Source organism: Vigna umbellata, chromosome 4 (assembly GCF_029865625.1).
Source record: "Vigna umbellata cultivar VRB3 chromosome 4, Vumbellata_1.0, whole genome shotgun sequence".
NCBI classification, from domain to species: Eukaryota; Viridiplantae; Streptophyta; class Magnoliopsida; order Fabales; family Fabaceae; genus Vigna; species Vigna umbellata.
In genome coordinates this window covers 33,623,109-33,646,538 of record NC_142168.1, presented here as the reverse complement: position 1 = coordinate 33,646,538, position 23,430 = coordinate 33,623,109, and the positions used below count along the sequence as shown (strand labels likewise).

Here is a 23,430-nt window from a genome sequence, read left to right as displayed (position 1 = left end):
ATTAAATATATATATATATATATATATATATATATTTATATTTATATTTATATTTATATGTAAGGGACAAGATAACAATAGAGTCACACACTTGATCAAAACATGTAAGAGTTAATTGAAAAAGTTAAAAATTTTGATTACCCAAGAGGCCTAAAAGATTTAATAAGAAATTAATTAAAAATACCAAAATTTAAGATAAATTTGAAACTAAATTATTATTTTAGTTGGTTTTTCTCATGAATAAACAAGTAATAAACTTTTACACATATCATGACTCTTTTCCAAATCATGTCCATCCAAATCTTATACTTTATTTTAATTGTTTTGGATAAGTGGTTAACTAGTTGAATCACTTACTTAAAAACTTCAACACTTTTCACAAATTGGTTTTGTAAGATTGAGTTACGTTTAGAAGTTCATTTTCTGAAATGGTATTAAAATCATGGTTTATCGTTTGTCATAAAAAAAACTTGTTATTTATTATTGAAACATCCACACAAGTAAGAAAAAGGGCTTTTAGTGCGCTATATACGCCTCAGTTTTATAGAAATCGAAGCGTATCAAAAAGTGCGGTGACATTTTCGTAGTTTTGGCGAAACTATATGCCCAGATGTCCAGGAACCGATGCCTAAAGGGGCATACTACCTCGGTTCTCTGACCAACCAATGCAATAAACCCTGCTACCCACCTTTAAATAAAACTTTCCACCTGCTAAACCTTTTGAAATATATTGCATCGGTTCTCTAACCAATCGAGGCAGAAAACCTTGCTACCCTTCTGCAAATAACACTTTTGACCTGACAGCCTTTTGATATAGGGCTATTGTCTCGATTCTCTGACTAACTAAGGCAGTAGTGATTAACAAAAGTATTTGGAACGTTCTATGCACTCACAACCCCTGATTCACGATGTTCTGTCGTAGGCTCTATGACTTCGGTTGCCCTCTAACCGAAGCAATATGATGTTTATGCTTCGGTTTTAAAAATAAACAAGACATATAGGAATTTAAAAATTTTTTTGAAAACTTTTTGGATGGTTTACTCCTCGATTGCACTTATGACCGAGGTAGTAAGGTTGTTATTACCTCAATTATGCAGAAAACCGAGGCAATAGCCTATTTAAATTTCACAAAATGCGAAATAGAACCACTGTTGTGTTGCTCATTATCTTCCCCTCGAACCCTTTTCTCACCGCTGAAACATAACCACTCTATCTCATTTGCTTCCATCTATCGCCGTTTACCGCCGTCGTCTCGGCCTCTCCGCGTTGTCACCACCGCCAACTACTTTTGTTGTTTCCTCCACCACGTTTATCCCTTCGCTTAGCGCCTTTGCTTTCATCTCTGCCGCCGGTGCACCATTGACCACCGTCGTCTCAACCTCTCTGCATGGTCACCATTGGCAAGTGTTATTCGTCGCTTCCTCCACCACGTTTATCCTTTCGCTTGGCGTCTTCTTCTTCATGCGTGGCAAGTTCTTTGAACCCTCTCCATTTTTACCTTTGTATTTGATAGTAAATTAGTTGACATTGATAAAATTTGTGTATGTTTATTTTGAATTAGGTTATGTTTTGTGCAATGTTGAATGAAATGTGTTTGTATTAAATTGTTTAATAATGATAATTATTGTATAATTTTGAATTAGGGATATAGAAGTTAGAAGAATAAAATTTTGAATTGTTTTTATTAAATTTGTTGATAATGTAAATGAGTTGATGATGCATATGAGTTGATTTTAGAAATTAGGGATATACTATTAGGAATATAAAGATTAGGGAATACAATTTTTAATTGTTTGTATTAAATTGGTTGATTTGGTGATGAAATAAACTTTAAGGTTAGAAATCACGAGACAAACCAATGTGTTGTTTGTTTTTGTCTAGATATTGTATTTTTGTGGTGAGGTTTTATAGCTTCTTAAATGCGGACATTCTTCATTGTTGACCGACTTTCACGCTCCTAGGTTTGTATTCTTAAAATTTTTCTTTTAATATGAACATGTAATTATTTGTTTGCTTGATTATATTGTATGTTGCATATGTAATTATTTGTTTTCTTCAATATATTTTTGTGAATTAGTCATTTTCCGTTTGAGATTCTATAAAAAAATTATTGACTATCTTCATATTTTTTTGAACAAATGTATTTTTTTACAAAATGAATAGAGAGGAGATGATAATAATAATTTACAAGTATTGAATCTTGAATTTTCCGATTGGACAGTTTAAGAAGAGTAATAAATTTTTCATAGTTTATTAATATATAAATTTTAATATGCTTGTCTTAAATTTCATAAAAATTTGCATTTGAGTTTTGTATTGACCTTCGGGTGCATATTTGATTGTGATTTATAATTATTTTCATTTCATGTAACGTGAAGACCAATGCAAAATGCTGGGAAAATTTCGTGACATTTTAGATATGTTGTTTAAAATCTATATGTTTAATAAACTAATAAAAGTAAATATTCTTCAATGGGATAGAGTCACACCTTGAATACAAAAACTTTGTTGTAATTCATAGTATCACCAAAACAGAAAAAAAAAACCTAAAAATAACTTTTAAAATATTGTTAGTGATATGATTAGTCAAATATAAATTAGTATATTTCTTATAATATTTGTCAACACCCAATTTCGTCCGGATAAGTAAATATTTAAAAATAATAAAAAAAATAAGATAATAATAATTAATGGTGGGTAAAAAGGGATAAAATAATGACTTTAATACAATATTTTTGAAATGTTAGTCTAATATAGTAATAATTTGGATTAATATTATGCTAATAATTATAAACAATAATTAAAATGGTATATTAACATAATTTGTTGCATCAGTTGCTTTTAAAGAGGAAAATATGATTTTATGATAATAATGATAATCAATGTTTTGAATATTATTTAATTTATTTTCTGGCAACCATGACTATTTTTTCCCTATTTTGTTTTATTGTCATTTAATTCACAATTAAGGCAATTCTTTCCCTATTTTGTTTTATTGTCAATTAATTCACAATTAAGGCAAAATTTCCATAATATTGCAATATGTGTATATATAAATACACACTCTGCCATAGAGAGAGGAAAAAAATATTTTGAAATAATAGAGAGAAAAGTAAGCTCTCAGGTTGGAGGAACTCTGCCATAAGAGATTATCAAGGAAGAACCAGGAGAATACTGAAAGTTAAAAAGGTATGTCGCCTCTGCACCATTCTGTTTTCTCTTTTTATTGTACTCTGAAGTCTTTTTTTCTAAAGGTATGTTTTTTTCCTATACACAAATAATGTTTTTTTTTAAATCATAATTTATTTTATAAGTATGTGTCAGCCTATGGCCGGTTTCTTTCTTTTTCCCACCATTTTTAAATAAATAAAAAATACAAAATCTTCAAAACCAAAAAAGATGTCCATGTTGTTTAAACCAAATCTTTTTCGGATTCACTTTTTTTCGAAAAAAATCTACATCAATCAATAATATTTTTTTTAACAAACTCACAAACCTTTTTTCTACATAAAGAACTACGTGATGCCTGATTGTCCATTATAAATGGATGTACGTAGGACCAAGGTCAATTCTTGTCGGGTTCATATAACAAAAAATATTTTTTTGTCTTTTAATAGTTTCTTTATATTATTTTTTTAGGGAAAATTAAACATTAAAAAAAACCACGTCAACCTTTTGTACATTTAATTAAAGGTACTGCCTTTGGGTAGGCGCAATAGAGTGCTAACACCTTCCTTACGCGTAACCGATTCCCGAACCTGAAAATCTCTTTTCGTAGACCATGTCTTATTTTATGGTTTTCCATAGTTTTTCCATAATAAACTATGGTGGCGACTCCCAAAACCTTTTTCTCAAACCCGTTTGTTTTTCGGCTCGCCGTCCCGTCGCGATCCCGGTTGCGACAATATTAATATTATAGAAGATATTACCTTAATTAAGGAATTTAATTTAAAGAAGAAGTCGTAAAAATATTAAAAGAATAATAAGTTATTCTTAAATACATAAATTGACATAACTTTTAAAAAATTATAAGTGATATGATTATTCAAATATCAATTAGTTATTTCTTATAATATTAATATTATTGTAGATGTTACCTTAATGAAGGAATTTAATTTAAACAAGAAATCATAAAAATATTAAAAGAGTAATAAATTATTCTTAAATACATAACTTTTAAAAATTATAAGTCATATGATTATTCAAATATTAATTAGTATATTTCTTATAATATTAATATTATTGAAGATGTTACCTTAATTAAGGGATTTAATTTAAACAAGAAATCCTAAAAATATAAAAAAAAAAACTAATAAATTATTCTTAAATACACAACTTAACATATACATGTGCATAGATGGGCACTATATATATGTATGTTTACTACTTCGTATGCAAGAAAGTCATAAAGTTTAAAGTAAAAAGAATGATGTCGAAAGTTACAGTAGTAGGTTGTTTGTTTTTAGCAATATTTGTTGGAGTGCAATTGAAGTGTGGTGAGAGTTGGGGTGGTCTTCCGCCTGTTCTTCCGACCAAAGTAACAGTTCAAATAACAAATAGTTTAAACATGAGATATTTGGCTATTCAGTGCAAAGACAAGCATAGTGATCTTTGGGTGCAACAACTCAATGTTGACGAAACATATAGTTTTAAGTTTTTCTCTAAGTTTTATTTTCCTAGGACATTGTACTTTTGCCATTTTGTTTGGTTAGAATGAGATCATTATTTTGACATATATGACCAAGATCGAGATGGATATTGCAAAGGTAATACTTGTATTTGGGAGATATTTCCCACTGGACCATGCCGCACAAATAAAGATCCTCGCCAGTGCTATGGATGGAATCCATCCCCTAGAGTGCAACAAAGTAACAACACTTTACTTGTATGATCTTTTATGGAGAAGACTCAGCAATAATCCTTCAGTGCACTCTAGGTAATTTGTTTTCTTCTAATGAATAAAAAAATAATATACTTTTACTCTTTTCCTTATCTCATGTCCATCGAAATCTTTTACTTTATTTTAATTGCTTCTGATAAAGTATTTCAGTAACTGAATCACGTTTTGTAAAATATAGTTACACTTAAAAGTTTATGTTTTAAGATGATATTAAAAAAAATATTTTTTATTATTAAAACATTCATTAATGTCAATCATATGTTAAATATTTGTTTTGAGAGTGTGTTGGAAATTTGAAGTTAACTTCTTCACATAGGTATCAAAATTATGAATTAGAGTTTATTTTAGGAAAATTTGTTTTTTTGGATCTTTTGTTTATTGAACTATCCATTAATATTTAATCTTACACTTTAAAAAGTGTTAAAATTCTTATATTGACTAGAAATTAAATCCATTTACAATCATACATATATAAGTGAATGTAAATCTAATCGTACAAATTGTACCAATGATCTATAAGAGTTATCTTTTTTTTCTTATAAAGAAATCACAAACACATGTTCTATTAGATTCAGAAGTGAATTCAAATACTTTTAGTTAGACTCGTCTAACCAGTTTGTTAGTGCTGTAAACCAAAAGTTTTTAAACTTATTTTGGGATCCTATTATTAGGGTAGAATTGGATGTAATTCAGGTTGAGTGAACTAGTATAAAAAGTGTGGATTGTTATAATTATTTTCAAACACTGTTTTCCATTTAAACACTTTCTTCATCTAAGTGTTTAACCTACTATGCATACTGTCACTGCTAAGTAATTTAATCACTATTTTCGAAAAAGATTTAAAACATTATTTCAACTCCCTCCTCGTTATTGTAGTATTTTCTTTTGTTTAAATTTATCTCGTAGTCTTACATATTTGTCTTTTCATGTTAAGAAACGTAAGATTTTATAATTCATATAAAATGAAAAATATATTTTAATACTCAATATCATTTTATATTAACTATAAAACATTATATTTTTTACATTATGTGTGTGTGCGTGTGTGTGTGCGCGCGTGCATGTGTGTGTGTATGAACTAGACGAGGGACAAGATAATAATCAAATCACACACTTGATCAAAACAATTAAGAGTTAATTGAAAAAGTTAAAAATTTTGAATACCAAGAGACCAAACAAATTTAATATAAAATTAATTAAAAATACCAAAATTTAAGATAAATTTGAAACTAAATTATTATTTTAGTTTTTTTTGTCATGAATAAACAAGTAATAAAATTTTACACATATCATAACTCTTTTCCATTTCATGTCCATCCAAATCTTATACTTTATTTTAATTGTGTTGGGATAAGTGGTTAAGTAGTTGAATCACTGACTTAAAAACTTAAACATTCTTCAAAGAATGGTTTTTGTAAGATTGAGTTACGTTTAGAAGTTCATTTTTTGAAATGGTATTAAAATATCATTTGTAAAAAAAAATTGTTATTTATTATTGAAACATCCACTCCAGTAAAATAAGGTCTTTTAACGCGTTATATATGCCTAGTTTTATAGAAACCGAAGCGTATCAAAACGCAGTGGCATTTTCATAGTTTTAGCGAAACTGTATGCCTCAGTTGCCCAAGAATCGATGCCTAAAGGCGGATACTGCCTTGGTTCTCTGACCAACAGAGGCAGAAAACCCTACTACTCACTTGCAAATTGAACTTTTCACTTGCTAGACTTTTTGAAATAGGGCTACTGCCTCGGTTCTCTGATAAACCGAGGCAGAAAACCCTGCTACCCTTCTACAAATAACACTTTTAACCTGATAGCCTTTTTGGTATAGCGTTATTGCCTCAGTTCTCAGACCAACCAAGGCAGTAGTGGTTGACAAAAGTATTTGAAACGTTCTATGTACTAACAACCCCTGATTCACTACGTTCTGTCGCAGGCTTTACGACTTTGGTTGCCCTATAACCGAAGCAATATGTGTTAATGCTTCGGTTTTAAAGCTAAATGAGGCATCTAGGTATTAATATTTTATTTTTAAACTTTTTTGGAGGGTTTACGCCTCGGTTGCACTTATGACCGCGGTAGTAAGGTTGTTATTGCCTCAGTTAAGTAGAGAACTGAGGCAATAACCTATTTAAATTTCACATAATGTGAAACAAAACCACTCTTGCATTGTTCATTATCTTCCCCGTGAACCCTTCTTTCGCCGCTGAAACAGAACCACTCTTTCTCCTTTGCTTCCATCTATCGTCGGTTACCACCGTTTATCGTCGTCTTCTCGGCCTCTCCGCGTTGTCACCACCGCCAACTACTTTCGTTGTTTCCTCCACCATGTTTATCCCTTCGCTTGACGCCTTCTTCTTTGTGCGTGGCAAGTTCTTTGAACCCTCTCCATTTTTATCTTTGTATTTGATAGTAAATTAGTTGGTGATTGGAATGACATTGATAAAATTTGTGTATGTTTATTTTGGACTAGGTTATGTTTTGTGCAATGTTGAATGAAATGTGTTTGTATTAAATTGTTTAATAATGAAAATTGTTGTATAATTTTGAATTAGGGATATAGAAGTTAGAAGAATAAAATTTTGAATTTTTTTTATTAAATTTGTTGATAATGTAAATGAGTTGATGATGTAGATGAGTTGATTTAGAAATTAGGGATATACTATTAGGAATATAGAATTAGGGAATACAATTTTTAATTGTTTGTATTAAATTGGTTGATTTGGTGATGAAATAAACTTTAAGGTTGTAAATCATGAGATAAACTAATATGTTGTTTGTTTTCGTCTAGACATTGTATTTTTGTGGTGAGGTTTTATAGCTTCTTAAATGCGGACATTCTTCATTGTTGACTGACTTTCACACTCCTAGGTTCGTATTCTAAAATTTTTCTTTTAATATGAACATGTAACTATTTGTTTGCTTGATTATATTGTATGTTGCATATGTAATTATTTGTTTTCTTCAATACATTGTTGTTGTGAATTAGTCGTTTTCCGTTTGAGATTCAACACAAAAATTATTGACTTTCTTCATATTTTTTTTAACAAATGTACTTTTTACAAATGAATAGAGAGGAGATGGTAATAATAATTTACAAGTATTGAATCTTGAATTGTCCGGTTAGACAGTTTAAGAAGAGTAATAACTTTTTCATAGTTTATTAATATATATAAATTTTAATATACTTGTCTTAAATTTCATATGAGTGTGGTTACTACATCATGTATTGGATGATGACCACTATTACTTGTTGATGAAAAATGGTAATATTTTGGTTTAATTTTATTTTCTCTGTAGTTTAGAGTTCATATACACTATTTGAAATCATTATGTTTTATGTAGAGATTCAATTTTACTACTTCAATTCCAGAGAAGTCCCTCGGACACATAAGGAAAGCACTTGCTAAATATGTAATTCAACTCTATAATAGTATGTAGATATTAGGGTATAGTAAGTTATACCTTATCATATTTATGATTAGGTTAACTTTGTACATTGGATTGATTTATGCTTCTAAGTTCATTTATGATTACATTGAATTGACTTATGCTTTTAAGAAGTTGATTTATGATTACTTTGAATTGATTTATGTTTTAGTATAATTTTTATTGAACATATATGCTTATGGATTGTTCTAGGTTGTTAAATATATGCATGTTGCAGTTGGAAATGTTGCAGAAACAAACCCGTCATAAAAAAATAGGGGAATATGCCTCGGGGTGTGACCATAATCGAGGCAGAAAGCCCTCTACAACATCGGTTCAGATCATAACCAAGGCAAAAAAACTGACGAAAAACAAAAAATAAAAAAATAAAAAACACTCTACTGCCTCGGTTCAGATCTCAACCAAGGCAATAGCATCCCACATATTGCCTCGGTTCAGTGGAACCGAGGAAAACGTCTATCGAAATAAAAAAATAAAAAAAGAAAAAACTTTACTACTTTGGTTACCTCTGAGGCAAAATCCTACCCCTTTTTACCTCGGTTTTGAATCGAGGCAAAAAAAAGTCTACCCATCTTTGTTTCGCCTGTATATACCTCGGTTGAGGAACTACTGCAAATAGACAAAAATAATCGTTGTTGTTTCCCTTTACGGCACTAGTGCCATTAATGTCACACGTTAAATATATGTTTTTAGAATGTGTTAGAAGTTTCACGTCAACTTCTTAACATGAAGGTATCAAAATTATGAGTTAGAGTTTATTTTAACAAAATTTATCAAAAGTTTAGTTTCACATTTGAGATATATACGTCTTAGAGAAAAAAATGTTAAAAGTTCTGTATCAACTATAGAGAGAATCAATTTTATAAAATATATATATATATATATATATATATATATATATATATATATATATATATATATATAAATGCAAATCTAATCCTACAAACTCTACCAATAATCTATTCTTAATGTTCAATAACTACAAATCCGTGTGTGATAGTGTATGAATATGTAGGGTTGCAAATCTCTTTTTAGTGGGTGATTGTTGTGGTTTTATAGTTGATTTCCATTTGTCGGGTGGAAGACATTGGAAATCTCTAAAACTTGTGTAGCAGATAATTTCAACGATAATAAATACTGTCTCATTTTATTACAACAGAGGAAACTAAAAATAAAGGAGAATAAGAATCCATTAACGTCACTTTCATGGAGAGGAAATTAAGGCAAAAGTTTAAAAATGTACAGAGGGAGAGGCCATCACAGAACACAAGATTCATGCGAGTCACATGCTAAAAGACATTAAAAAGAACAACCAACGTTGCATGGCACAAGAAAACAAGGTTCATGTCAAGAACTGAAGTCATTGATAACGTCATGCAGCTTTCTTTCCAAAACCTGAGAGCAAATCTGTCCCATGTTGCGGTAGAAAGTCAGCAGGTCATAAAGTTGCTCCACTGACATATTTCCCATTACATTTTTCGCCATTTTCTCTCTTCCTTCGTTCAGCTTCAGTCTCTCCACGTATGAACCTGCATTCCTCACTGTTGCTCCCATTTGCTTCAACCGATTCTCTTGCTGCACGCTTAACACTGTGTTTGACTGCAAATTCAAACGCGCTTTCATTCTTAATCAAAAGGAAAACATGTCGGTGCAATCCAAACTCGTTATCCCAAAAATTGATCTTTTACTTGAGTTGAAAAATTAGTCTCAAACTTTATTAACTTCCACTTTCGATTCTTAACGTGTGCACAGACTAAGTTGACTTTCTATCAATTTGCTGATAAAAAAAGACATCACCTTAACCATACGTAAAAAACTGTAAAAGACATGACATCACATGAACATTTACACCATCATTCGTTGATTGAGAGAATAACTAAATTGATCTAATGTTTTACGAGCTCAAGAGAAGGAAAAAATTGAGAGATTTTTAGCTGAAATTGAATAAGAAATATGAAAGGTGTGAAGTTTTGTACCTCCAGAAATTCTGCTCCAACTTCAAGTTCAGAATCTTTAGAGGAGCAATTCCCACGGCCTGTGGTGTATAGGTTTTTGGCAAGTGAAAAGCTACGCACTATAATTTTCCTCTTGTTCTCCATTTCCTTGTTCAGTTTCACAGGCTTTGGCACAGATGTTAAACTGTTATGTTTTTTCTGATAAGCAATCACAGCCTTCACAAATTCCTGCGTGATAATAACAATGCATCATTAGCTAAATCTGTAATCAATGTACAGCATAGCATCAGATTAATAAAAACAGAAATAAAAGCAACCTTATAAGCAAAGGGGCAGCCAGGATAATCAAATTCATCAGAATTAGGCTTTCTCATACGCTCAGGGTGAAATTGCAATCCCATGATAAATTTCCCATCTTCAGGGTTATAAGCATCAGGGTCATAAAACCCTTCAATCAAACCATCAGCAGCAAAGGCCATAGGAACGAAACGTTGAGCTAACCTCTTAACCCCTTGATGGTGATAACTGTTAACCAAAATCTCCCTTTCTTCTTCTCCTTCTTTTCCTTCCTCACGAAACCAGTTCCACAAAGGGCTGCTTTCTACGAGATTCACAGCATGCCTATGCCCATCATAATCATCGTAGTTTATGTGCATCACTCTATTACTCTCCGCACACCCTTTTGAAAGTTCTTTCCCAATGTCCTGGTAAAGGGTACCCCCACATGCAACATTGAGGACCTGGGAGCCCCGGCAGATACCCAGATAGGGAATGTTCCTCTCGAGACAGAGTTTGGCGAGGCTCAACTCGATGGAGTCTTTCTCTTTGTCGATGGAAGTATCGCTGGAATGAAGCTTTCTGATTTCTTCCAACTCCTCTGGGGACAGAGCAGAGCCATGATCGTCTTGCTGGTACCAACATGGCTCGATGTCTTCTCCTTCGCAGAGAAGAACGCCATGGATTGGCTCGAAGCTGGTTAGCAAGGATTGGACACCGGAAACGCGAGGCACGATCACAGGTACTGCGCCATAGCTCACTATGAGATCAAGATGGTATTCCCCTGAAGAATAGAAAATGATGAAAAAGATTATTCAAATGTTGGTAATCTGCTGAATAATGAAATGAATGTTAGTTAGTCAGTTACCGACGAAATCCACGAACTTGTTCTTGCGAAGCGTTCGTCTAGAAACGATGAGAACACGAGGGAGTATGCCAGAGAGATCCGAAGACATAATGAGCGATGTGGGGCTAATCACACGCTAAGCTATACTATTCAGAACAAAGCTCGAGTCAAAATGCAGTGCTATGTTGGACTCTCACCATGCTTCTATTTATAGGGGTGAAATTCAAATCTTTATAGATAAATTAAAAATATTACACAATTAAATTTTACATTAATTTTATATGGGTGATGGGTTCATTTTTAATATCATTTTAATTTATCATTCTTCAAGACTTTGTCGAGTCACGGATGACAACACATAGTGATGAAAAAGATTGTTAGAGAAAAAATGTTATTATTTAGAAAAGCAATATGAACTTATGAAAAACAATGCATCTCATTTTATTATCACGGGTAAAAAATAATAATGAGATGTTTTTATTTCTATGAGAAAGACACGTTTATTTATTTTTAAATATAAATACACATGATTAGTTTCTCTTTTAACAATTCTCTTAATAATTAAACCAATTGTTCAAAAGCTTATGTAGTGGATTACTAAGATTCCATGGAGTAATCAATGTGAAAGATGTCTTTCATACTTTTCCTTTGGACAATATAACTATCAATTTTAGACTTTACGTTTACTTTCATTCTTAAATTTCAAAGTCAACATTTATTTTTTCAAGTTATTTCTTGAATTAAGTGCTTAATTAAGGCTGTCTGCAATCTGCAATCTGCCTCAGCAAGCATGATCCCTCACTGGCTACAGTTGCATGCCCTTTTACAATAATTATAAAACCTTCCTATAATGAATATTTGTGATTTTCTTTTGATTGTATTGTTAATGATCATTGTGTTTTTTTTATGTCTTATTTGTACAATTTTCACATTTAACGATGAACGGATTTGTTTTAGCTTTAAGTGTAAGTTGTGATTGTGTAAGCTATTAAAGTTGTTTGACTTGACTTTCTCAATACTCCCCTTCAAGACAAACTCACAGCACTGGTCCTAACTCCAATTTCTTTTCTTAGCCACTCAAACCTGTTAATCTTCACTGCCTTCGTAAAAATATCAGCTAGCTGGGCTTCAGTGTTGCAGTAGGTCAAGGTTATTCTTCCTTTGTTTACCATATCTCTGAGAAAGTGATATCTCACCTCAATGTGCTTGCTTCTACCATGGCTCACAGGGTTTTTTGAGAGATTAATTGCAGAAACGTTGTCTATCTTCAACACCAGAGGTGTTGTTACTGGAATCATCAACTCCTTCAATATTTCTTCCAACCAAACCCCCTGACAAGCTGCATAGCTACCCGCTATGTACTCTGCTTCACAGCTGGACAGAGCCACCACAGGTTGTTTCTTCGAACACCACGAAATGGGAGAACCATTCAGCATAAACAAATAGCCTGATGTGCTCTTCCTTTCAACACAGTCTCCACCATGATCTGAATCAGTAAACCCAATGAGTTTTAGACTTTCTCCATCAGTGTTGTGCTTCCCGAATGGAAATAATATGCCAAAATCTGCAGTGCCCTTGACATATCTCAACAGTCTTTTCGCTGCAAGCATATGCGTCTTCTTTGGCCTTCTCATGAATCTGCTTATCAACCCTACGCTGTATGAGAGATCTGGTCTACTATTACACAAAAAACGTAGTGAACCTACAATCTGCTTAAACAATGTCTCTTCTGAATCAGCTTCGTTCTCATCATCAACCAGTTTCAGGTTCACCTCCATTGGACTTCGTGTTGGGTTGCACACAGACATGTTGAATCGTTCCAGCAACTCCTTGACATACTTCCTCTGATGCAAGATCATACCCGCCTCAGTATAAGTGAACTCCATGCCCAAAAAGTAGCTCAGTTTTCCCAGATCTGTCATCTCAAATTCTAGCTGCATAACCTTCTTCAACTCATTTATGTGTGTAAGGTTTGATCCAGTGATGAGCAGATCATCTACATACAGGCAGATGATAATCAATTCTTCTCCTTTGCCTCTTCTTACGTACACACCATGCTCAACAATACATCTAGTGAAGTCGAGCTTCACCAGAAACGAGTCTATGCGCTTGTTCCAAGCCCTAGGGGCTTGCCTCAGTCCATATAACGCTTTCCTCAGCCTGTATACACTATGTTCCTTTCCTTTGCTAATGAATCCTGGTGGTTGCTGGATATACACCTCTTCCTCCAACGGACCATGCAGGAAGGCAGACTTCACGTCTAGTTGAAACAGTGACCAACACATTGCACATGCCACTGCTATCACTAGTCGAATGGTTTCCATTCGTGCCACCGGAGCAAATACCTCAGTGAAATCCAGTCCCTGCCTCTGGAGAAAACCCTTAGCCACAAGTCTGGCCTTATATTTTGAAACCGATCCATCAGGCTTCAGTTTTCGTTTGAACACCCATTTTACTCCAATACTCTTCTTCCCAACAGGGAGATCAACAAGCTGCCAGGTTTGATTCTTTTCTATGGATTCGATTTCTTCCATCATAGCGTTCCGCCACACAGCTTCCTTCAACGCCTCAGATTCGTTTATGGGTTCTGCCCCAGCCAGCAAAGCCATGTGCACCAAATCCCCTTCATCGTCTATCTGTGCGTCTGAATAGATCTCACAATCGTCAAACCTCTGCGGTTGCACTCGCTGCCTTCTTGGTCTATCAGATTCATCACATTGAACATGATGCCTGTCCTCCGACATTGTTGTTGACTCCACTGCGATAGGGTTGTCCTCACCTTCCGCCATTCTGGCTTTCACCAAGCTGATACGCTTATGATTCCAGTCCCAGCATCTGTCTTCCATGATCACCACATCTCTACTCAGGGTGACTCTCTCTTCAATTGGATCAAAGAGTTTATACGCGCCAGTGGGATGATATCCGATGAGCACCATAACTCTGCTCTTATCCTCCAACTTAGATCTCTTCTGATTTGGGACATGCATATACGCAAGTGATCCGAACACCTTCAAATACCCAACTGTCGGTCTCTCACCGCTCCACACTTCAAGTGGCACTTTACCCTCTAGTTTCTTCGTGGGACACCTGTTGAGAAGGTGAACAGCTGTAGAGACTGCCTCTCCCCATAGCTTCCGTGGCAGTGATTTCTCCTTCAACATGCTTCTTGCCATGTTAAAGATTGTCCGATTCCTCCTCTCAGCAAGCCCATTATGCTGAGGAGTGTATGGGGCAGTGACCTCATGTGTAATTCCATTCAACTGACAGTGACTTTCAAAAGTCGTAGACGTGTATTCTCCTCCACCATCTGTTCTCAGTATCTTCAATAGCTGTCTGCTTTCCCTTTCAGCATGTGTCTTGAAGCGTATGAATGTTTCAAGTGCATCACTCTTCGCCTTGAGTAAGTAAACCCAAATCATTCTGCTAAATTCGTCGACAAACGTGATGAAATACCTGTTCCCAGCAACTGTAGGCACTTCAATTGGACCACAAATGTCAGAATATACAACTCCCAAGCAGGCCTTTGCTCTCATCTTCAATTCTGCTTTGAAGGGCTTTCGTGTCTGTTTCCCAGCAATGCATGTTTCACACTCTCTTCTTGGTAATGCAATCTTGGGCAAACCATGAACCATTTCTTTCACGTTGAGTTGTTGTAGGCTCTTAAAGTTCAGATGGCCAAATCTTAAGTGCCACAACCAGCTTTCCTCATCGACTTTCATAGAAACCATGCACTCAGAACTTTCAACTGCTTCTAGGCTGACTTGAAAGGTTCTGTTCTTGGAGATCTTGCATCTCAAGATCAGATTCTTATCATTATCAAAGAGTTCGACTTTGTCATTCTCCATCACTACCTTGAACCATCTCCAAGAACAGAACCTTTTCATTATCAAAGAGTTCGACTTTGTCATTCTCCATCACTACCTTGAACCCCTTTTGGATCAATTGTCCAACACTTAGGAGATTGCACCTCATGTCTGGAACAAACAGCACACCTGTGATCACAGCATGCGATCCATTCTTCCTCCTAATCACAACATCTCCCATGCCTTCAACTCTCAAGGTACTGTCATCAGCGAACTTGACTTTACTTTTCTTCGAGTCATCAAAGTTGATCAGCCAGTCCAGATGACATGTCATATGATTCGAGCACCCAGAATCAAGATACCACATGTCGTTTTGAGAGTTGGAGCCTTTACCTGACGTTGTCACCATCAGAGTTAGAGGTTCTGAATCTGAATCCTCTTGAGCGACATTTGCTTCCTTAGACTGATATTGCTTTTGTTTCCCTTCATCTGCATGGCACTCTGATGCAAAATGCCCGTACTTGTTACAGTTGAAACATTTTATGTTTCTTTTATCTTTTTTTGAATGATGGCTTTTCTCTTCCTTTCCACCTTTCTCCATTGACGTAGACCCATTCTCAGTCTTGTCTTTATCAAACTTCCAATTCCCCTTTGATCGTTTCCCTTTCCACTTCTTGGTTTTCTTCTTTTCATCATGCTTGAAGTGGTGCACTTTCAGCGCCTGTTCATCGTTCTTGGCTGGGTTTCTGTCAGCCATTCTCATTTCATGGGCTTCCAGCGAGCTTTGAAGCTCTTCAACCTTCATCTTTGAGAGATCCTTCGACTCTTCTATCGCAACCACAATATAGTCGAACTTCCGTGGCAGCGATCTCATGATCTTCTCAATGATCATGGTATCATTGACGACTTCCCCGCATCCTTTCATCTGATTCGTAATGGTGATTATTTTGTTGAAATATTCACCAACTCTATCGCTGTCTTCCATCTGCAGTAACTCATACTGCCTTCTGAGGGTTTGAAGCTTCACCTTCTTGATCTTCTCCCCTCCTGTGTGACAACGTACTAGAATGCTCCAGGCTTCTTTAGCAGTACTAGCATTCTGAATCTTCTCAAAATGGATGTCATCAACGCACTGGTGAATGATGAAAAGGGCCTTGTTATCTTTCTTGATCGCGACTTTCTGGTCAATCGTTGCACCAAGACCAATTTCTCGGTCATCACCTTCAATAACATCACTTACGTCTTGAAACTTGAACAGCACCCTCATCTGTGTGCTCCATCTCGTCCAGTTCTTATTCGTGAGTATTGGAAGATTTGCAGTGGAAAGATCACTCCCCGCCATTCTTCTTGCTTCAAGATCCAACAAACCCTACACACACTGTGTTCTTGGTTTTCTTGAGACGCAACCCTAGGCTCCCACGTAACCTTGCTCTGGATACCAATTCTGTTGGAGAAAGATAAGATGGGAATTAAGAAGAAAATAGAGTCTGTATTAAACTGAAAAAATAATGTTGCTTATATACAGTGTGCATAGAATATAACCGTAAAGCAATAGACAAAAGTATGAAAGTGTAAGCTATTAAAGTTGTTTGACTTGACTTTCTCAATAGTGATGTCATATAATTTCATTAAAAATGTTATCAGGGCAGACCTTAGAAGAGATAGGAAGTGCCCTATCCATCCAAATCTCTTAGAACTTTTTTAAATTACATTTATATATTGGAAAAAAATTAAAATTATATATAATATATTGAAAAAAAATACTAAATGATGTATTCAATTTATATAGTGCTAGTAATTAAATATATAAGTTTTGAGTCAATTACTTTCGCTTTTCCAAAATTATTAATAAAGATCCGTCTATGATTTTATCAATAATTGAATTTGTGTTAGTATGATTATTTTTTCTTTGCTTTTTCTTTTATTTCAACTTTAAACATTATCTTGGTTAAATAATTATCCATTTTATGTTTCAACCTGAGTACTGTTTTTTCTTAACGAACAACTCAATTGTTGAATTATTAAATTTGAAACTCAAAATTGATAGTTAAATTTTAGTTTCTTGTATTATATATGAAGATCTGAAAGCTTAATGATTCCTCTAGATCAAATACGACTAAAATATAACATTCATGTTTAAAATATAGTTTTATAACATTCAAAATCTTATTATAATTAAGTTTGTCAGATATATTGTTACTGTGTCATTAACTATTCGTTTTCTCCTATTTCTAGGATGGATGTATTTAATCTTTGACGTAAGAAAATCTAATAAAGATCACATATATGATTAAATTATAATACATAAATAAACTTGGCATTACTAACTAATTATTTTTATTCCTTTTTTATATGAGACTTAATAGTTTCATATTGTATAAAAGTCCAATTTAAGACAATTAAAATTTTTTTTTCCACCTTTCAAAACACCTTTTAATAACATAATCTTAACAAAGTTTAAGCTCTAAAGTAAACGATATCTTAAATATGATATTTGATTATATCCTTGAAAACGTGGGAAAATGTTTTAAAAATTCAATGCAGTTAGGCTTAAAGTTGTAAATAATTTTGGACTTTCTGGATTTCATTTGATGAAACGAAGAAATTAGGATACATGGGTTGGTAGGGGTGAAGGGGACAGTCTAATAAGGGAAGAGGCAGAAACAATGAACTGAAGTTCCACTCGAACGTGTTTTCTCAACCCCAACACAGGTGTTTCACATGTAGCTTCTTCAATCTGAGACAATAATTGTACGAACAAATTCACAATTTCATTTACTTTTTAATATAATGTTTATGTTTGTACTGTTACACAACGACAACCATACACCGCAAATGCACCGTAGCCACTAACTAACGCATTATCATCTTTCGACTCTTCCCATGTCACTGTCTGTATATTTATGCGCGAAATTATGGCAACCAAGCTTTGGCTAAAACTGGTGAAGGTTAATTACAAAAAGAGAACTCCATTATTCCAAAGTTCGGTGGAGCAAAATCATACGCAAAAGACTTATAATAATATATTTGATGGAGTAATTTTGTGTATACAAGTTGAAATGTTTCCCAGAGAACCTAAAGGTGGTTGAGTATGACTTGTGTTTGAACATTTGTGTCCAAGCCTCTTACTGTTTGTTCTAATGGTGGAAGAGAAGTGATGGAACAAAAGTTGTGTATTTGGGATGAGAATTTCATATCAAATTGTACTCTGAATCAATTTTGGGATGACAGTAATAGGAATTTCCCGGAAGAGAAGGTCTTAATTAACTTTAGATTTCGGAGGGTAGTATTCATCTCGGGTGGGTATATTTGTATTTGCATCATAAATCTTAATTTACTAGTTTTAACTCAACCTTACAAAATCGATTTTTAACATGAAGTTTGTATCTATATATATATATATATATTCTATATTTAAGATTTAAAGTTTAAGGTTTATGGTTTATGGTTTATGATATGTCTAACAAACACAAATCTTACTATATTAAGTTCTAATATAATTTTGATATCATGTTTAGAAGTGAATTTTAAACCAAGTTTAAGTTCATAAAATTGGTTTGTAAGATTAAGTTTGTATTCAAGTATATATTCTAAATTAATCTTATTTCTAGTCAATGTAATATTTTCAAAAAATAAAATAAAAATGGTAACTTTTGTAACATTTTTGTATTTGAAACGACAATAAATTTAAGACTTTTGTTCACTTTGTTTATTGTAGGGTTCAACTTTTTCGAGTGTTTAATGTGATTCTAATTTTTGTTTAATTTATCCATGAGTCATCAGTGAATGTGGTGTTCATTTTTAACATACGTGCAATAGTATTCACTTTATCACATCATCATCTTCAACCTCTTAAAATTGAAATTCTAACCACCATAGTCAGCCACCATGCACATCCACCGCATAGTGTTGGTGAAGTGCCACAATGAAACACTTTCACGCACATTCCAGGAACCAAGATGCACAATTCTTTAAATAAATCTTTAAATCGTAAATTCGTAAATCATTAATTCATAAACAACATTGAATCATAAACCAAGACGTAGTTCCATGTTTCCTTATATTTCCCACATAATAAAAAAACAACCAAACATTCCACCTAGACAACCAAAATAAAAAATAGAGTACACATTCATTATATCTATTTTTAAAACAAAATACCCCAAATGCTACAAGTCTATTAAATTCGAGCTTGAAACTCAAATTATAGAAAGAAAACGAAAATAAAAGATATGAATTGAAGGCAAATGACATATGGAAGGTGAGACGAAAGAAAGCGAAAGTGAGAGTTTGAAATCCTATTATGGATGACAACGTGTAGAGTGAAAAGGAAAAGTGAAAGTTTGAAACCTTATGGACGGACCATGTAGGCCAAAAACGAACATCTTATTTACTAATTGATTACGTGGACACTTTGTCGATTTAGACACTATTAGTTAAAATGACCAAATTAAACAAAAGTTATGTTGATTGAAAATGTTTTTTAAAGTTTTTTTTAGAGAAGTATTTTTTTTAATAAAATAATTATTTAATATGTTTGGACATTTAGAAAAGTAGAAATGTAAAATATATTTTTTCTACAAAATTACTTATAAATAATAACATTTTAATATTATCTGTGAACATTTCAGTTTCTCTTTTATAAGCATGGACAGTTCATTTATTTTTATTTTAATTGATGTTGACATTCCACACTCCATTATTAGTTTTCCAACTTCAAGAATGACAGTATTTTTCTTTTATCTCTTCAACTTTTATAAATTCATTGAGCTTTAGCTCAGAACATCGGATGATCCTTTTAATGAAATGATACTTTTGTAGTTTTCTATCATTGCAGGTTTTGAAACTTCACTCAAAATTAATTAAGGGTGAAAATTTGGTTTAAATTTTAAATAGATACAAATAAATAAAGTGTGAGAAAGAATTTCCTAATTTGTATAATTGAGACAGCCCAACTCATTAAATTGAATATATATATATATATATATATGAAGACAGAAAACTAGACATCATATAAATTGAAAGAATAAAAAATTCTTATCTGAAAAGATAAACAAGAAACTAATAAATAAAACTAAAGAAATGAAGTTATGTTTTTTTTTTCTCTAAAAGGAATCAGAAAATGTGGTAGAGAGATAATGTAATTAATTGCACTGAACCCCTGAATCCAGGACAGTGAAGCAGGTGAACATAAATTGTGTTTGGAAAGAGTGATAATTAAGGTTTGAGGTTAACGAAGAGATAAGGAAAGGTATTTCTAATAATACCACGTTAGTTTCATACAGGATATTTTTGAAAACATTTTTTTAATAATATTTTAATATTATTTATATGTAATGTGATTAGTTTATATTGATGTTTATGATTATTATTTGTAAAATAATTTTGAATCAATCATATAATGATACGTACATGATGTTAAAATGTTATAAAAAATATTATTAAAATATCATTATCTTTTTATATAATAAGAATTGATGCTTAAGTTGATATATAAGACTGTTTAAATATTTTATTTTACTTTTTTTATATATTTTTAGACATTAAATTGTGACAAGATTTTACGTTTTAAAATAAATAATATTTTAAAAATATGTTATTTTGAAATTTTGATTTAAACTTGAACTTATATATGTTGGGGTTTACCTAATTTTATTTTATTTTTACTTAAATTATATTTAGAGTTTAAGATATTTTAGATTATATTATGTATTTTTAATTTAAATTGTCTTTAAAATTTAATATAATTTTGAATTGAAATTTGTTTAAATTTAAATTAAAAAATTATTATTTTTAGAATTAAAAAAAGTTCATTAAATAAGTCAATCTATTTAATTCACCTAACCTAATACATAACATAACGAGCCGGATCATATTTAAATTTTTTCAATTTATTAATAAATAATTCAAATTAAATTTACTCACTAATGTCTTATTCTTTTGAGTGGATTTGATGGGATTTGAGAGGATTTGAAAATAAATTTTTTGTCGTTTATTTGAGTGAATTTGGAGATAAATGAGAGTAAATTTGGAAATAAATGTTTTTAATTTGTCACGTCAATACAATTCTATACTAATTCTCACAAATTTTATTTCCAAATTCACTCTCATTTACCTTCAAATTCACTCAAATAAACGACAAAAAAATTTATCTTCAAATCCTCTCAAATCCCATCAAATCTACACAAAAGAACAAAAATGACTCTACCATTACATTCCACATACTTAATATCTGTAATATGTGTAAGAAAGTGTAGGTGGTATGTGGGGAAGGTTGAAGGTGAGTGTGGGATGTGTGCATGGCAATTCAATACTGAAAATAATGCAGAAAGTGCAAGTGTTGTTGGAGATGATGAAGTTGTACTTGGGGAAGGTTTCAACTTTCAAACAACACAACACAATGCAATGCATGCATGTTCAACACGTAATCAAACCACCATTTTAATTCTATAATTTGAAAATTATTTTTTAATTTTTATATTGTATAATTTAAAAATAATTTTGATTTCTGAATTTCCTAATTTAAAAACTTTTTGGGTTGCAAAATTTAAAAAATAATATAAAGATAAAGTGAAAGTTTTCATATTTATGAGAATGCATATAAGGAAAGTATAGAGGTGTAAGTAGAAATACTCGTAGTTTCCAGACATGGGATCTTTCATTGGGCTTTAAGCCCAGTCTGTAACCAGCTCTGCAGGGCTACAAATTAAGTTAATGTTTATTTAAATAAATATTTAATTTTTATTTGATCGATGTAATAAATAGGAGTTTTTTTACTATATCTTCACAAAAATTCAATAAAATATTGATGAGAGTATGAATTTATAATATCATAAAACAAATTGAAAAAACAAAAGTGCTGAAATAAATGGAAATGTTTTAATATTATAATTTTAGTATAGAAGAACATTAATACTTCATTAAATAAATAATAAATATTCAATGAATGATTCTTAATTAAATTTAAATATTGCAGACACGCACAACTACTATAAATGCATATTCATATCAAGATAATAAATTCAATACAAATTATCACGGAATAAATTTCTATGGTATAAAGGGTTTAATTTATTTTTTAATCTTTTAGGGTGAAAATTGAAATTGGTTCATGTTTAAAAGTTTGATACATTTGGATTATAAACTTTAAAAATAAATGATATAATCTTTTCTTAGTTCAATTACGTTCAATATTTTTTACCAAACACATTTTTCAGCCAACATTCAACTAGGAACTTGTTAATCAGTGTAAACAACTTAAATGCTAATATAAAATCTGTGTGACATGTAAAAAGAATTAACATAATTGGATTAAAATGATTATATCCATTTATTTTTAAAGTTTGAGACAAAAATGTGTCAAAGTTTGGAACATAAATGAATTACAATTCTATGTCAAAGTTCAATGACTAAAAACATATTTAATCTTTATATAAAATATAAAATTTGTGTTTGAACAAGGTAATTTGGAAGAGTAATTCATTTATTTGAAATATTTAAAATTCTTCATATTAGAATGACGAGTTGGCCCAAGGTCGAGATGAGTAAGTTTGAGCTAAAGGTCAACAAGTCATCTTGGGTTAAAGGTCAAGACAAGTTCGATGAGCCAAAAATCAAAACAAGTCAACTTAGGACAAAGATCGAGACATGTTGTCCTAAGCCTAGGGTCGATATGAGTTTACCCAAGTCAAAGGCCAATACGATTCATCTCGAGCCTAGGGTCAATATAATTTGACTTGAGTCGAAGCTAAGGTCTAATTGGTCCTAACTGAAAGTCAATCTTATTTGGTTCAAGCTGAAGGTTGAAAGGAGTTGACCCTAGATGATTGAAATGAGTCAATCCAGACTAAAGGTGAAGAATAGTCGATCCAGATCACAGATAGAGTGGAATTAACCCTAATCAAATGTTAAAATTAATTAGTTTATATTAAAGGTTAAGATAAATTTCAAAATAAATCACTTCGGTCAGGTTGACCCGAATCTCATTTAACATTAAAAAAACTTTTATAATTATAAAATAAAATAAACCTTAAAAGAACTTAAAAAAATGACAACAATTAAAATCGACTTCAAAATGTAATCAATACATTTTTCTATTAATTTCTAATGATTTGATATTTAAAAAGATTTTTTGAATAATTAAAATATTAAAATTCACTATATTTAAATTACTTTATCCAGATTATGTATTTGAGAAAT

At 32.0% G+C, this 23,430-nt stretch overlaps 2 protein-coding genes across 2 annotated transcripts; both read right to left on the bottom strand.

Moving 5' to 3' along the window:
* Positions 1 to 9,469: 9,469 nt before the first annotated feature.
* LOC148199968 (putative glutamine amidotransferase GAT1_2.1) lies at positions 9,470 to 11,618 on the bottom strand. The gene is made up of 4 exons (XM_088112036.1): positions 11,450 to 11,618; positions 10,623 to 11,365; positions 10,327 to 10,533; positions 9,470 to 9,949 (listed from the first exon to the last, which is right to left on the bottom strand). Exons 1-4 carry the CDS (start codon positions 11,535 to 11,537, stop codon positions 9,698 to 9,700), a joined length of 1,290 nt encoding a protein of 429 aa, XP_087968162.1. The 5' UTR covers positions 11,538 to 11,618; the 3' UTR covers positions 9,470 to 9,697.
* A 3,644-nt stretch (positions 11,619 to 15,262) lies between these two features.
* LOC148199967 (uncharacterized) lies at positions 15,263 to 16,573 on the bottom strand. Its single transcript, XM_088112803.1, has one exon. It carries the CDS (start codon positions 16,571 to 16,573, stop codon positions 15,263 to 15,265), a length of 1,311 nt encoding a protein of 436 aa, XP_087968929.1.
* Between the last annotated feature and the right edge of the window lie 6,857 nt (positions 16,574 to 23,430).